The 16887-nt window shown below is 39.3% G+C and overlaps 2 protein-coding genes across 6 annotated transcripts in view; one reads left to right on the top strand and one right to left on the bottom strand.

The window, feature by feature from the left end:
* Positions 1 to 6661, bottom strand: part of PARPBP (PARP1 binding protein) — a 29741-nt gene extending 23080 nt beyond the window's left edge. For 4 of the 5 annotated variants that reach the window (XM_083700440.1, XM_083700437.1, XM_083700438.1 and 1 more), the window contains exons 1-3: positions 6555 to 6657; positions 5793 to 5945; positions 3396 to 3549 (exon numbers count right to left, since the gene is read on the bottom strand). In XM_083700440.1, coding sequence (XP_083556566.1) covers positions 3396 to 3549; positions 5793 to 5866 — 228 coding nt within the window. In that variant the 5' untranslated portion in view covers positions 5867 to 5945; positions 6555 to 6657. Of the gene's footprint in view, positions 1 to 3395; positions 3550 to 5792; positions 5946 to 6554 lie in introns of all 5 variants that reach the window. The other variant, XM_083700439.1, reaches the window with a different exon arrangement.
* A 21-nt stretch (positions 6662 to 6682) lies between these two features.
* The window catches only part of NUP37 (nucleoporin 37), a 22770-nt gene continuing 12565 nt past the window's right edge, over positions 6683 to 16887 (top strand). Inside the window, exons 1-5 of the mRNA XM_083700841.1 lie at positions 6683 to 6811; positions 8919 to 9125; positions 9832 to 9956; positions 12657 to 12729; positions 15144 to 15238. Of these exons, the coding sequence (XP_083556967.1) occupies positions 8970 to 9125; positions 9832 to 9956; positions 12657 to 12729; positions 15144 to 15238 (449 nt within the window). The 5' untranslated portion in view covers positions 6683 to 6811; positions 8919 to 8969. The remainder of the gene's footprint in view (positions 6812 to 8918; positions 9126 to 9831; positions 9957 to 12656; positions 12730 to 15143; positions 15239 to 16887) is intronic.

The raw sequence follows: 16887 nt of genomic DNA, 5'->3' as shown, positions 1-16887 counted from the left end.
TCATACCAAGAACTAACTTAGTTGGTCTTTAAGGTGCTACTGGAAGGAATTTTTTTTTGTTTTGACTCTGGCAGACCAACACGGCTACCTATCTGTAACCAGAGAAAAACGTTTGAGACCCACTGTGCTATACTATGGTTTAGTATTACAGTATCTGCATGAGAAGAAACGAGCCACAGTGAGACTTCCATCATGCAACCATTTAGAAAAGTTTGTAAGTTTTTTTACTTTCGTTTGCTTAACTGTGGTTTTGCTGTGACTGACAAATTGTAGCTAAATGAACTATAGTTATTTTCAAATCAACCAAATTTAGATTGTTGTTTCTGAAGTTGGCTTGTTTAAACCATAGGTGGCTTAACCAGTGGGTCAGGAGGCCACACCAGGTGGGTTGTGGCAATGCTGCTGCTGCCATGTTAAACTTTAGCTAACGCTAAATCCCACCTTCCTGTAGCTATGCCTGTACAGTGGTACCTCGGGTTAAGTACTTAATTCATTCTGGAGGTCCGTTCTTAACCTGAAACTGTTCTTAACCTGAAGCACCACTTTAGCTAATGGGGCCTCCTGCTGCGCCGCCGGAGCACAATTTCTCTTCTCATACTGAAGCAAAGTTCTTAACCTGAAGCACTATTTCTGGGTTAGCAGAGTCTGTAACCTGAAGCATATGTAACCTGAAGCGTATGTAACCCGAGGTACCACTGTATTGCGGTAGCTCTACATGAAACAAAGGTACTCTGTTCACTTTCTGGTCTATATCTATGGCATTCTGGGCTTCTCCTGGAATGAAAATATGCTGGGAACTAGAATGCAGAAGTGTTTTGCTGGGATAGTTTGGCTGCCTGGTAGTTGCCATCATAGCAGCTGGTGGGGGCCCAGGAAGTGATGGCAAAAGTCTGGTGGTTGCAGCACTTTTTAAAAAAACACTGTTTTGAAACCAGTTCTTTGAAGTGTAACTACTAGTTAAGCTTCAGAATAATTCAGTCAAAATCTTTTCTCACAAGATGAAGAATTTGCAGAGCTTAACTGTGTTTATACTGGTATTGTAAAAACATTTTAAATCCAAATAAAAATGCTGTCCAGATATCAGTTTTCATGATCAGGTGCCCACCGTGACAGCATATTATTCATAGAAAGGATTGTGAGAGTTTGTGGTAGGACTCAGAAAATGTTTTGCTAGGAATAAATGCCAGCTGGCTAATTTATAAAGGAAGTTCACAAAGTTCAACACTTTAATTCTCTGATAGACAACAGGAATATTATATTTCACAAGGGTAAAGTGAAAAAAAATCAAACATTTACCAATCTTAAAGCCCTGCAGTTCTTCCAAATGTTTTTTGGAATAATCATGTACTTTCTGAACATGTACAGAGCTTTTTTGTTCTAAATTCCAAATTTCTAACAAAATTTCTTTACAGAAATTATTAAATATATTTTTTAAATAATTACACCGAAAATGGAAGTATGTTGCATCACGTTACTGTGAAACCATGCTACCTATATGTTAGTGCAATGAAAAAATAGGTATAAAATGAGAATTCCTGGGTGCCAAGTTTGGGGCAAGTACTCTTTGGTGAGAGAACCCCAGCAGAGATTTAAAATCACTAAATATGCAGCATACTAAAGCATGGAAATATAGGCTGTTAGAGCTATAAAAGATGCCCTTGTGAGTTCCAAAGCTTCCTTCTTTCCCTAACATAGAAATTTGGTAAGTTAAAAATAGTTTACTTACAAACTCTCCAAAGGTCAGTTTCATGTGCTTTTCCATACAGCATTCAGAAAAGGTTGCACAGACAGTATTATTATTAGTATTTATTAAATTTTTCTCCCACCCTTGATCTATATATTTCAGTAAAACTTGGCTTAGTTGCATAGTGGTGAAACTTTCAAAATTATTGGTACAGGAATTAAAGAGAGGCTTGTTAGAGACATGTGGCTAAGCTGGAGCAACCAACTTAGCCTCTTCACACACTGCATTCATCAGGTAGATTGAAGTGGCTTGATTAACTCCCTCCTCCAAAGTGAGCTAAACCTGGCAGGACAGTTTAACCCCTTCGTGCATTAACTAGACTAAGCATGTTAGTAACATGAGGCTGGTGATTTGTAAGTTTGCTAACTAAAATAAAATTATAATAAAATGCAAATATAAAACCTCTGCTGAACCAGCTGCCAGAGAGGTGCAACAGAGGCCCATATTGGGTACCCTCCAATCACATGATTAGTAGCAGGGCAGGCCCAGGATCCAATGGATCCTGTGCTGGCCCAACCCCACAGAATTGCAGTTGTTTCTGAAAGCAGCTTCCATACACTAACCATTTGGGCAAGCACATTGGGGTGCTCCCTGCAGAGCCCCCACACCAGCAGAGGGGTTTGGATTGCTCTGTCTCTTTTAAAAGTTATGTTAATTCATCGGACAGAAACAATGCTTATTTTTGGTCTGGTTTGATAACAATGTTTGTTTGCCCTTGCAAACCACCAGAACAGCAGAGGCCAATAAAGGTTCCAACTTTTCACTAAAGATCTTTGTTAAACAAAAATATATCATATGTCAGAAAAGTGTATATATAACTATAAGCATAATGTTACAGATGCAGCTGAAAAACAAGTTCCTCGCTAACCCTCCCCACTTTTTCATCTGCTTATAATTTTATGATGTAAAATCCTTTTGAGCTGAAAATTTCCATGGTCAGTCTCAGCAGAAGAAAGTGAGCTTTCCTGGAAAAGTCTGCTGAGGTACTTCATCCTTCAGCTGCTTGCACTTGGACAAAGAAGAAAAAATTGGTTCCACTGTAACTAAGTTACACAAATGCTAACCTTGCAGTAATTGTAACTTGAATTATATGTACTTCCAACTTTATTAGAAATGTAGTCCTCATTAAGATCCTAAGTCATTTAGTTAGGCATATATTTAAAGACACACACATGGATATGCTAAACTGATTCCATTCCAAATAAAAGAAAATTAAAACATATGTTATGTTAACAGCCAAAACATTAAGCACCTAACACTTCCCAACATTCTGTTACGCTTGAGTATGACAAAGAAACAGAAGTCAGGGGCCTTATTCCTCATTCATTTGAGACAAAAACGACCAGAAGTAGGTTTATTCCTGTAACAGTGTTACCTTTTAACTTTCTCCAGTGAGGATGAATGGTTTCCAGTCAATGGCATGGGGAAGAAAGAAGAGTGTTCAGTGGAACTCATACATATAGCAAAAAAAGCCACATTTTCCCATTGCATCTGGAACAGCCCAATGAGAAATATAAGCAGCATTTTGAAGAGGCTAGTAAGACTCCTCCCTTCAAGTATCAGAAGCAGTAAAGGCATCCTTCAGCTTTATCTGGGCGCCTTGTGAACGAAGTATTCAAGACAGAAAATTTCCCTAACTTTGTTCACTAACCTTTTTATTGACCTCAGCAACTGATAGGTACAAAGCCATCAGCATGCAATCTACACCACACACAGTAGTCCTTTCAGATTCTGAAAATAAGCGCCATTCTTTTCGAAAACACTGAATAATATTCAAGATCCTTTGCTGAAGCGAAGCCATGATCCTAAAATTAGAAAGTAAAATAATACAAATTTTACTTAGTTTCAGTGTTAGAAACACAGATGTATAAGCTAATCACCAAATGGCAGCTTAAACCTAGGTTGAGGTTGCCAAAACTGAATGTCTAGGTGTCTTTTTGTGCAAGGAGATGTATATATAATTATTATTATCTACATTTCTATACCACTTTATATTTTAAAGAAAAAATCACAAAGCAGTTGCAACACATTAAAATGCTAAATAAAACAATCCAGAATAAAACTACTTCAATAAAAATCTTTCAGACCCTTCTCTAAGTGCTTTCCCCATACTTATTTATCTGCTTAATTTATATAGCTGCTCTATAGCAGAAGTACTCAGAAGTGTGGTTTAGTGGTTAAAGTGTTGGACCGGGACTTGGGAGATCAAGGTTCAACTCCCCACTCAGTCATGAAGCTCACCAGGCGACTTTGGGCCAGTCACAGTCCCTCAACCTTGCAGGGAATAATTGAGGAGTAGGGTGAACCATGTACTCCTTGGAGGAAAATGTGGAATATAAGCGCAATAAATAAGTTGTTCTGTTTACCTGCTTAAGAAAGGTGGAGAGACCAGCCAAATGGAGATGTCAGTTGCCAACTTGGCATCCAGAGATCTCATGGTAGCAATTGGTCCCATGCCAGTAGCAAAATGTGCCTGGCATCTGGCTAATTTCTAACACTGCTTAGTTTAATTTTGAACTACACAGGAGGGGTAAACCTTTAAAAGAACAGGATAAACATAATATTCTCCATGACTAGGGGCATGAGAAGCAAACACATCTAAATGATATTCAATAAGGACAGAACATGGCTCAAGAATAAATGTGACCTGGAAACAACAGGGAAATATGAAAGATTATGGTAAGATGAGTTACCAAAGTGACAATATGACAGAAAAATCCTATGTCATTTGAAGGTACATAAAAATAACCTGGGGGGCCAATTCTACATTGGCTTTGTGTGCCAGTTCTCCATAGGGAACTGGTGCACACAGGAGGATTTAATCTCTTCTCAGCAGATGAGCTGGGGGTTAAATTCTACTCAGTTTCACTACATTAGCCAGTTCTTTACATAGAATTGGTGGATGCAACCAACTCAGTGTTCTGTGAGGCCAATCCTGATAAGGATCTGGCCAGTGCAGCCAAAAAGATTCCATAAACCTATCTTAAAGTAAAAGCCTGAACTACTACAACTATCTGGAGCACCCTAGAATGTCATTTCATCTCATACCATAGTGAGCCCTAAAGCTAATGAGGTCCAAATTCTGGAACTATTTTACTCTAAAGCAGCAATCAGTTCTTAACCAAATATTTGTATTTTGCGTTTTTCTGTTGTACACCACCTTGTGATATTTGGATGAATGACAGTATGGGCATTTAAATAATGATGATAAAGTAGCAGCAAAACTATAAGATAATACTCATGAGGGAAATTTCTATTGCCTTTCTCTTCATCTTCTGCATTTGTAGGAATGAGGCATCTTGGAGACACATTTAGGCCACTATCTATATTGCTCTAGTACTGTTGCGGGGGGGGGGGGAGCCCCTGAAAGAGGCTGGCATTTCCCCCTTCTACTGGCAGAGGCTTTTTTAAGGTTCTGCTAATTTGGCAACTATGCCCATTCCTGAAAAAGAGACACCTGAACACTGATGCATGCCCTCATAATCTCTCATCTAGACCGTTTCTCTTCAACTGCTCACCTATAAGGTAAGAAACTAAGAAGTGGGGCCTCACATGTAAGTGTGGGTCCTGGGTGTGACCATGGATCAAGACTAATATAATGCTGTACAGAAGACTGTTTAAAAAATCTAATTAAACCAAAATGCAGCAACCAGATTAATGTCTGGTGCTTGCAACAGAGAGCATATAACACCTGTACTTCAAAAGTACCACTGGTTGCCAATGTGTTCCCAGACTAAATTTGAAGCTGCTAGCACATACTTTTAAAAGTTTGGGCCTATATACCTCCCTCCATACGTTCCTTCCTTTAAGACCTATGAATGAGAACCTTTAGGCACTTATTGTGTCTATTAAGCAAGAAGCCACTGTGATGGCTCCAAAGCTTTGGGAGCAACTCTTCAACACATTGTGACAGACTGGGGATCCCACACTTGAAAGTAGATGTTTAAGGCCTAATGGCAATCATCATTTATTGGTTCGTTCACTCTCTCTTTTACACCAGCTGTGATTTTATCTCATCCCTGTTTAATTGTTGAATTGTAACTCTCACTCCAGAAAATCACGATGACTGAAAGGCTGGTTCAAAGTAACCTGAAACGAATTCAACCGTGCAGTGTTTAACATATAAAGCTCTGGTAAAACCAGCGATATATCACTTTTTCCTTGTGCTGGAGGGGTGGGTGGGAGCTGTACTGTTTGGATCCTTGTGAAAGAATGAGCACAAAGACAAAATTTTAAAACTTTTAAAAGCGAGGTGGGAGGAGAAAATGTCTAACCAAGCACTTGCTAAGAGTTCGAGAAAGCCTTCTTCACACAAATCAACGTACAGTAATAGATTATATGCCTAGTCCTCCCCATGTCCCCAGTCACCGCACCCATGCCTTTATTGGCAGCATAGCACATTCCCTTTTTTTGGAAATTACTTTTATTTGACTTTAAGAAGATATAAACATATAACAAAAGCAATTTAAAAACCATATAAAGATATTACTCTGAATCTCAGGACCCCTCCCCTCCATGGGTCCTAATAACAATATTTACATCTGCTTATCAGTTCGTTGTCCTTTTTTTTTTTAATCCATCTAAACTGTCCATATTTTTTGTTACTTTACAAGCGTGATTAAAATCCTGCTACACATTCCAATCCAGCATTGGGTATACTACTGCTAGGAGCAAGAAGGGACCAGGGCGTTGTTCGCTTCCCCCGGTCAGTTGCCAACCCTAATTTCTAGCAGCGCCGTTATTAACGCCCTCCTGCCCCACCGCTCTCCCTCTGCTCGTCTGACAGAGCTACGGCCACCTCCCTACTCACCCTGCGGTCGCGGGACAGAACCGCCACCTTTCTAAGCAGGAGCTGGGACTCAAAAGCCCGGTGGGTTGCTAAGCAACCCTCAGCACGCTCCGCCAACCGGCTGTTCGCGGCGGTTTAATTTCAAACTCGTCGGCACCAGCCAATCAGCAAGCGCGGCGCTCCGTGACCCGGAAGAGGTTTGTCGCGGTTGCGGGCAGATACCGGAAGTGCTGAGTTCTGACAAATTCTTCGCGGGAGCGTGCCGCTCAGAGAATGAGGTGCGGAAGTTTGGAACTGGTTTTTTTTTTAATGGTGGGAGATCTTATGAATATTATGCTGGATCAGGGCATGTGGGGCGGGGGGTCTTGCGGTCTAACGGCTGTTTCCAGTCTCTGAGGTTGTGGGAGGGTGGAGATCTGCGGAGGTTGCATCGCCTCAGTCTTCAGGGCAGGGGAGAGGGTAGATTTATTTTTTTAACATTGAAGCTCAACGCTGTGCTGTGCGAGGAATACCTCATCCAGATAGAAATATTGTTCTTAAGGCTGGTTGAAGCGTCTAGGAAAATATGTAGCGCGTTTCTGCCTGCGCTGTGTGTTGCACCCTTAGGAAATGCTGGATGGGAGCTACGCGTTGCTCAAGATACAGCAGCGGTAACACTGGAAACCGTTTTGTATTTGATATGAACTAATAGGCTCTCCTTTCTATTTTATATCAAAGGTTGCTGGCATGGAATGCTTATGCACACTTAGGAAGAACCACTTGATAAGCAACTTTCAAATATTGCAGCCAGCCTTGATTTTTCTAAAAGCCTTGCTACTGCCACCTCACTCTGGATATTGTACAGCAGCCTTCCCCAGCCTGGTGCCCTTCAGTTGCTTTGGGCTACAAAGCCCATCAGCCCCAGTCAGTATGGCTAGGAAACTATGGTTCCAGTCGCAACTAGAAAGCGCCAGTTTGGGGCTGGGAGAGGCTGTTGTACAGGCTGCTTCTAATTCTCTCAAAATTGGCAGTCAAACCTGCACAATTATTTTTGAGGGACAGAAGAAGAGTTGTTGTGAAGAACAGCAACAGGAAAAACTACATGCAAAAAAGACCCACTTCAAATAATGAACAGTAACCTGTTGTGAAAGACTGTTTAGTTTCAATAAGCACTGGTGTTAAAAATTTAAAAAGTATCATAGATCTTTCCAAATGGAAATGAGAGAAATGTTTTGATTATTTGCAAAGCCCATGGTAGAATTGTTTCATTTTCTTATATTTATATACTGCCTTTTTTCCATCATGGAACTCAAGGTGGTGTCATGTGGTTTTCAGGCTGTCACCCATCCAGGTACTGATCAGATCCCACCCAGCTTATCTACAGTTCATGTACCTTTAGACCACCACCACTGTGCTTTATGCCTTGATTCTAAAGGGTGTTTAAACATTAGGACCATCTATTTCTATGAATATTCCTTCAAAGTAAAACCTTTAGGGGAAAAGATAAGATCTTCATATGCCTGAGGAATAGCATCATTTATATATAACTTGATGGTATAAAACTACATAGTGATCTAAAAGAAATATTTTCCCATTATGGTGCTGTTCTTTTTCCTTTGCAGCACAGTAAGATATGTATTCAGAAGTGAAGCCTAGTCTACACAGTCGCTTCTTTTCCTGTAACTCTCCTTCTCTTTACCTATCTATAGCCATTCTATTAAACTGTAATAGATATATAATAAATATATTCCTTCAGACGAGGAATGAATATATATATATATTGCATAATACCTACGGTAAATAACATTAAGCACTTTATTTTTTAAAAGATATTGCACCAAGAATGTATTATTACACTCTGCTTACTATTTCATGTTGTCTGTTGAACTATTTGTATGCTTTATTTAATTCAATTCTGAAAGTTTGTAGGCTGCCCAAGGAGCATGTTTGACGGGTGGAGTAAAAGTGCCTTAACTAAAAATAACAAAATGAGGTGGACTTTTTAGACCTCAGGTGAAGGATGACATTTTTAAAATGCTGCTATGTGCACAAGACCTTGTATATGTTTTAAAAACCAAAGCTAATATATAAAAAAGGAAAGGTTTAAGCCCAGTCCACTCTTTGCTATGCTGGGTTTTTTTCACTTGTGCAAAGACAAAGTTCAAAACTCTACTCATTGTCCAGTCTACTACTTCTGAATTATATTGCATTATATTCCTGTGTGTGTAGACCATATTTATCTTCCACTGATTTCAATGCAACTTCCAAGCATTTTTTGTTAGGTTGAAGCCTCAAACTGCAATTGCTTACTTGAGCAAAAGTGTTATTGGCACAGTGAAACTAAGCTCTGAGTAAAAGCAGATAACTGACAGCCCAATTGTATTCATGTGTGCGTTTACAATTCAGTACCTTCTCCAACTGAAGAGCCTACTGTTGACTTGAATCCATTTACTGAAGATGAAGCAGGAGAATTCCCGAAGTGCATCCTATACTGTGGAGTGTGAAGATTACGTCCATGTGGTGGAATTCAACCCATTTGAGAGTGGCACTGCAGAATCACTCATTGCATATGGTGGCAATAATTATGTGGTTGTTGGGACCTGCAGGTTCCAGGTTAGTATGCTTCATAGATCTGAAGCTTATTGAGAAGGCATTGTAACTTGAAAACAAATATGGCTATTAGTTTTGAGAAGCTGAAAATGTGAATGATGCACTGGGGAAGAAAATAAGTTCTATGTATAAGTGTGCACAATAATTTTGTAACCATTGGTTGTCATCTTTTTGTCTTGATTGCCAAAGATACCTACGGTGGCATATTACATTTAAAAGGCACAGTCTTTTTTTAAAAAAAATTAAAGAAGCATTTATTTGGTTGTTTATTTAACAATATATATTTGCAATGCAGTTTATGTTTGATTAGCATTGATTTATTTCTGGGGGAAAGCCCTTCATAAAGCATTCCATAGATAACACTCACTAGTTTGGAATACTTATGAGAGAAACCTGAGGCACCTGGGAGAAGCAGCATGGCTTCTTTAGGATTCCATACATGGGGATAGAATGGTATTGCTGTAACACAGTCCTATGCATGTCTGCTCAGAGGTGTGTCTCTATGCATCTGATATACCTTACCCCCAGGTAATTATATAGAAATGCATGATCTTTCTCATGAGAGGAAGTGCACAAAGAATCTGCAATACCATGTAGTTGGGCCCCAGATAAATAATTCAGGGGTCATGTTGTTTGTCAAGTCTATCATATCACAAAATATTTGAGATGTTTTATTACTTGCTCACAAGTACATTGCATGTATCTGTAGGATGAGGATACAGAAGTGGAAGGAATTCAGTATAAAACGCTAAGAGTTTTTCATCATGGGATTAGAGTTGATGTCATTGCATGGAGTCCAGAAACTAGACTTGATGCTTTATCTCCCCAAATACGGTAATGTATCCAGCTAAAATGTAAACTTTCTTGGTCATTTTGTGTTGTGCTAATAACACGTCTACAGTCGTACCTTGGTTTTCGAACAGCTTAGTTCTTGAAAATTTTGGCTCCCGAATGCCGCAAACCCGGAAGTGACTGCTCCAGTTTGTGAATTACTTTTGGAAGCCGAACGTCCAACGGGGCTTCCAATTGGCTGCAGGAGCTTCCTGCACCAATCAGGAGCCGTGCTTTGGTTTCCGATTGTTTTGGAAATCGGACTTCCTGAACAGATTCTGTTCAACTTCTAAGGTACGACTGTACTCAAAAGCAATTCTCATTGACTTATATGGAGCTTACTCCAAGGTAAGTGTGTGTAGAACTGCAGCCTTAGACAACTGATCCTGGAAACATTACAGATAGGTAGCCGTGTTGGTCTGCCATAGTCAAAACAAAAAAATTCCTTCCAGTAGCACCTTAAAGACCAACTAAGTTAGTTCTTGGTATGAGCTTTCGTGTGCATGCACACTTCTTCAGATACACTGAAACAGAAGTTTCCAGACCCTTCTATATAGTGAGAAGGTGGGGAGGGGTATTACTCAGAAGGGTGGTGGGAATGGGTGATTGGCAGATAGCTGTGATGAGCCTGTTGATGACCCTTAATGACTGCAATAGGTCTTACAGGAAAAAGCAAGGGGTGAGAAGGTGAAAAATGGCTTTGTCATGTATAATGAGATAAGAATCCAAGGTCTTTGTTCAGACCAGGTCTCTCCATGGTTTTAAGTTTGGTGATAAGTTGCAATTCAGCAGCTTCTCTTTCCAGTCTATTTCTGAAATTCCTTTGTAGTAAAACAGCTACTTTGAGATCTTGTATAGAATGTCCTGGGAGATTGAAGTGTTCTCCTACTGGTTTCTCTGTCTTGTGATTCCTGATGTCCGATTTATGTCCGTTTATTCTTTGGCGTAAGGTCTGGCCTGTTTGTCCAATATAGAGAGCTGAAGGACACTGTTGGCATTTGATGGCATACACAATGTTAGACGATGAGCAATTAAATAGTCCCGAGATGGTATGTGTGATGTTGTTGGGGCCAGTAATGGTGTTGTCCGGGTGTATGTGGCAGCAAAGTTGGCATCTGGGTTTATTGCAGGCTCTGGTGCCAGTATCCGTGTTAGGTCTGGTTGTAGTATTAATACTAATGTAGGAAATAATACTACAACCAGACCTAACACTGTTTTACTACAAAGGAATTTCAGAAATAGACTGGAAAGAGAAGCTGCTGAATTGCAACTTATCACCAAACTTAAAACCATGGAGAGACCTGGTCTGAACAAAGACCTTGGATTCTTATCTCATTATACATGACAAAGCCATTTTTCACCTTCTCACCCCTTGCTTTTTCCTATTGCAGTCGTTAAGGGTCGTCAACAGGCTCATCACAGCTATCTGCCAATCACCCATTCCCACCACCCTTCTGAGTAATACCCCTCCCCACCTTCTCACTATATAGAAGGGTCTGGAAACTTCTGTTTCAGTGTATCTGAAGAAGTGTGCATGCACACGAAAGCTCATACCAAGAACTAACTTAGTTGGTCTTTAAGGTGCTACTGGAAGGAATTTTTTTGTTTTGATCCTGGAAAGTCAGTTATGAATGTGATGGATAAATCTCTGTGTTTAAAAACAAATGCTACTGTATATATAAAATAAACTCTGTACTTGACTAACAAAATGTGTGCAGGAACAGGGAACGAAACAATGTGGTGATCTGTCATACAAGCAATACTGGACTGTCTTTTGTGAAACAGTGCCCATTCTCTGAAAATCTTAAAGAAATCTGTCCAGATAAGTATTAGCATTAATCTGTAGCAACAAGACTGATGTGGAATGGGGGAACTCTGCCAAAGTACCTTTTGTTAAACCAAGTTTTAACAAGTTTTTGTAAGCAGCCTAATTCGTCACATGCAATAATTTGCCAGTACAGAGGGACAGAAGCAATTGGTCCCCTTATGCTATGCTGTGTGCACAGCCAACCCAGAAATACAGAGCCACGTCTGCTACGTGGACGGCACTTTCTCCTGCAGCTATCCAAGGCAGAAGAAAACTGTTCATGCGTTCCATGTGGTGCTGCATTGTGCAGCTGGGTCTGAGAGCCCTGGTCACCAGGGTAAATTGTCGTTTGCTTATTTCCTCTGAGGCAACTCAGACTTTGGTAAGGTGTCATAGCAGTTTTTGCCTTTTCAGTTTTTGCCTGTACTATTTTATGTTAAATCTGATTAAGTTACAATATTAAGCTGAAGAAACTTGAGTAATTGAAAGTGTTGAATGATATTTAATTATTTGACTAGCACTACTAGCATAATAGGCATTGACTCAGATCCCTTCTTGGGCTTTGTTCCTGCTATCTTCTTAATTTTCGTAAGTGTTTGGCTATCAGCTACAAGTTACATAAATGCTATTGATTAGCTCCACACATCAATACATATAAGTTGTTCCTAACATACTAACCTACAAAATCAGGAGCGGTATTATTTTCTTTAATTGCAAGTGATTCCTGCCTGGCTGTGATCTAATGTGTGTGTTCAGAGAAATATGGCAGCTGAATTATTTTTCATTTTATAATGAATAATGCAAATTTACTTCAAGAAATGCATCTTTAATAACACTGTCAACTATATTTCACGTGTATGGAATGACTGAATGTATTGCTTGTCTGATTACCTTAGATTTTGTACTGCAGCTGCTGATAAGAAATTAAGGTTATTCACCTCAGATCTCCAAGAAAATAATGGATATAAGGTGAGGAGGAACAAATTATAACGATAAATGCTATTTTGTGTTCTTTATTTAACATGCCAACTTTTTTAAAGTAAATATTGTTGGAGTGGTAGTTAGGAAGTTACATAAACGTTGTAAACCTTAAATCATTTATTTTAACACTTTTAAAATAAGTGTGTTCTTTCAGAACAAAACCATTGTATACTACTTAAGGCAAAATTTTAATAAAATGGATAAATGTTTTTTAATTGCCTAGTAATTGTTCAGTCTAAAATAGATGCAAATAGGAACATGAAGGTAGAGCAATATATGGCATGCTAAGGAATAAGAATACAGTACCAGAAATAATACGCAGAGTGGTGCCTGCATAATTTATGGAAATAATAGGCAGGGAACTGTTTTACAAGAAGAAATTAAAATCTTGTGTCTGATAAATATTCCTATTGAAGCAGCTACTATTTTATAATTAAATATCATTTTAATCCATGACTAAGTATCGCTATATTGAATAATACTTATTCTTCTTCAAAACAACCTCCTGTACATATCCAAATAATGTTGAGATGCTACCAGTCATAGTTCTGATAGTTTTAAAACACAACTTACACTATTGTGATTACAATGGTTTATTAAAAACTCCCAGATTGATCTGATAGTTCAAGCTGCCAGAAAGTCTGTACTGGTGCTAGACTTTATAGATTAACACTCTGATTTATAACTAATCTCAGTGGAGCTTCTTTGATGAATGATGTTAATCATGTATCTAAACTGTTTGTTTTTACCATATAATTGATGTGAGCAATGCTTATTACAGCTTGATCAGACAAGAAATAGTTTTCCATAGGTCCTTGTGTAGTAAAATAAACAGTAGTTTGAATGTCAATTGATTAAACATGTAATTCTTTGAATTGATAACATGCTGAGACTTACAAGACTAAATACAAAAATGTATAATGATTATTCCGAAAACACTACAAATTATAACATTATGCTGGTTTTGAATGCCAGTTCTATAGTATTCCCTCATTTATATTGTTGTCCAGTAGAACTATTTTAGGTGTATGGTTGAAGAAAATGATTGTGTCATCTTATGTTCAATATTAAAACTTTGCTACCCACTTTGTAGACAAAATGGCTAATATGCAGCCAAACATGGCCCAGTTAGTTTAAAAACACGAAGGTAGCAGGTGTTCAGTCTTGTCCTGGTTCTTCTTTTTCTCTGTTTCTGGATCACTGGATCACTCCCACCAATGGAGAGGCTACAGTTGCAGCTTGTATGGGTGATCATCTGCAAGTTGTTTGAACATGCTCATGTTGAAAGCCAGCTTGGAAAAGCTGGAGCCTTTGTCCGCTGGTAGTGGTAACGGAGGAATAAAGTGCCAGTTGGCTGTAAAAATATGACTATTTGGCCCTTATTCGAAAGATTATATCTGGATGAATACTTCTCTAACCAGCTATTTCCCTATTCCCAACTTTCCTTCCTAGAAACAACTGGATTTCATTAGTATTCAGACCCCATCAATACAGCTTTTAGATAGTATGAATTTGTCATCCATGGCCACAAGGTCAATCTTTGCTTAGAAATCAGCAGGGTCAGTTACACCCTTCTTGTTCTCAATTATTTTTTCTGCAGCCTTGTTGATTATGAAGTATTAATTATACAGCTATGGGGTTTGCAATGCTTTTTTTGAGCAAATTGTCCGGGAGCAAGAACCCTCATGGGACCTTTCCCTGAACCTGAAAAACAGTGTCTCCCACACTCTCTCACCAAGGCAACTGTGCAGGGATCTCAGCAAATGGGAGGCTATGGGACACAAGAGAAGTGCCTCTATGAAGGCTAGAGGGTTGGCATTTGAGTTCTCCAAAAGGGGGCAGAGCCCAGGAGGGTGGATTGGAGGCAGGGGCTCAAAAACCTCAGCTCCAACCCTAGTTGGAGCAAATTGCTCACTAAGAGCTCTCCTTGGTGTTGCAATAATTGATCTGCCTTCCCCCTTTCTCCTTGGGACCATAATGGTACAGTGGTCATCGTCCTGTCATGCCCTTCTCTGTGGCATCCTATAAAGGGCTGCTTTGCTCCAACCCCACTTTTAGTGAGTGTCTGGGGTTGCTAGGTGAAGTTTTGTGCAGGTATGGTATTAGGTTCCATTGATATGCTCATTTCACGAGGCTGCAGTTAGTGGCTATTAGGCTGTCATGTTTTGAACTAGCTATCTCCTAAAACAGAAAGGTCTCTGAGAGCCTTATTGTTATCCACACACAATTAAAGATAGTTGTTTTATGCTGCAATGCCACAAGCCATTTCTTTTGTCCCCTGTATCTTACCCTGACAGATAATAATTAAGATCTTCACTTTACATTTGCTTGCTTGTACCAGTTGTTCTTTAGCTTGTTTTGTTTAATTTATAACAAAAAATATTTCCGCTTTCTATCAACAGACTTTGGAGGGCCACTCAGATTACATTAATGATGTGGTATTTTCACCTAAAGAAGGTCAAGAAATCGCAAGTGTGAGTGATGACCACACTTGCAGGTATGTATTCTTCTAAACACATGATTTTAAATCTCTTTACATATTTTTAATTAAAACTAGAACATTGGTCACTGAAGCAATTCTCTAAGTATGAACTACGTAATTTCTAAAAGGGTTGATATTTCATACAGTGCAGTTTTTCAGAAGATTGCATATAAAAACTGACTAAACTTATTTTATTCCCTGTGTACTGCTTTAAAAAATACTATGTGTTTGTACTTCCCTGCAAATTACTTTAAAAAAATACTGGCTCACTTTGCTAAATATGGAAAGGAAAAACTTGTAATTGCAGGATTTCAAGCCTTTTTATGAATTTTTTTAAAAAAAATAATTCATAGAATACATGCAGGTCCTGCTTTACTGATGCAATGCATTCCCTGGAAATTGTTCTTTAGGTGAGCATTTGCATAAAAAGTCCACAGTTGCCTTTGTTTCCTTTGGAAACATTTCTCATAGAAATTTCTCAGGCGGAGTTTGTCCACTGTCTTTCCCCCTCTTTCCATGATTTCTTCCTGAAATGGCTGCTGACAACCGGGGTGGGGGGTGGACCAAGGAAGTAAGGAAGCTGGAATAAGTGAACCTGCAGAGCATATAGCAAAGTGTGGGCATAAATCTTTAAGTGCAGATAAGTGAATGTTCATATAGCAAGCATGTGGAGAGCGAGATCTGCATGTATAATAAAATATTTGTTGAGAGGAGGGGGACTTGGAAGTTTATACAGTTTTATGAATCAAATAATTTACTACTCACTTCTTGTGTCCATTTGTTTTCTACAGCATTTGTTTTCTACACACACACACACACACACACACACACACACGCCTTGTACTTTAACTCATAGGATGATGTCCAACATTGTACGAGCAAGCTTCTGCTTATGCAATGGGACTTACTTTCTCGTCCCTCTCCCCAAATCTGCTCCAGAGTGCCCCCAATTTGGAACTGCAGGGACTGTGTAAAGAGGGAGGGAAAGCCCCGTTCACTAGTGGAAGTATGTTCTGCAGGCAAGTGGCCACAGTTGATTTTCACTCATGATGTAGAATGAAACTAGATTTTTAAGTACAGTGGTACCTCTGGTTACATACTTAATTCATTCCGGAGGTCCGTTCTTAACCTGTAACTGTTCTTAACCTGAAGCACCACTTTAGCTAATGGGGCCTCCGGCTGCCACCATGCTGCCGGAGCACGATTTCTGTTCTCATCCTGAAGCAAAGTTCTTTACCCGAGGTACTATTTCTGGGTTAGTGGAGTCTGTAACCCGAAGCGTATGTAACCCGAGGTACCACTGTATAGTGAAGTTACCAACAATTATATAGGCTGCAAACTCTCTCCCTCAATGAGGGCCTGCTCTACACAGACTGAAGCAATGTATTTGGTTAGTACTGCTGTCTAGTAGTTGCTGAGCATGCATACATTCCCCATCACTCATTATAGCACTTTGCTCCAAGTCATAATTTCCATGTGGTAGGAAAATGTTGTAGTTCTAGTACGTTCCTGCATGACTGCTGCTTTTTGTTCAGGGTTTTATTTTATTTTAATTTTTTGCCACTCCCCATTTTTCTTTGCTGGCCTGTTTGTTATTTGGACAGTTAGGATGGATACATGCTGTAAGAACTGAAAGAAGAGCTATACCCAAGGGTATTCTAGGC

This window comes from Podarcis gaigeae, assembly GCF_964106915.1.
Source record: "Podarcis gaigeae genome assembly, chromosome: 10".
Lineage (NCBI taxonomy): Eukaryota > Metazoa > Chordata > Lepidosauria > Squamata > Lacertidae > Podarcis > Podarcis gaigeae.
This window is presented reverse-complemented; position numbering and strand designations above follow the sequence as displayed.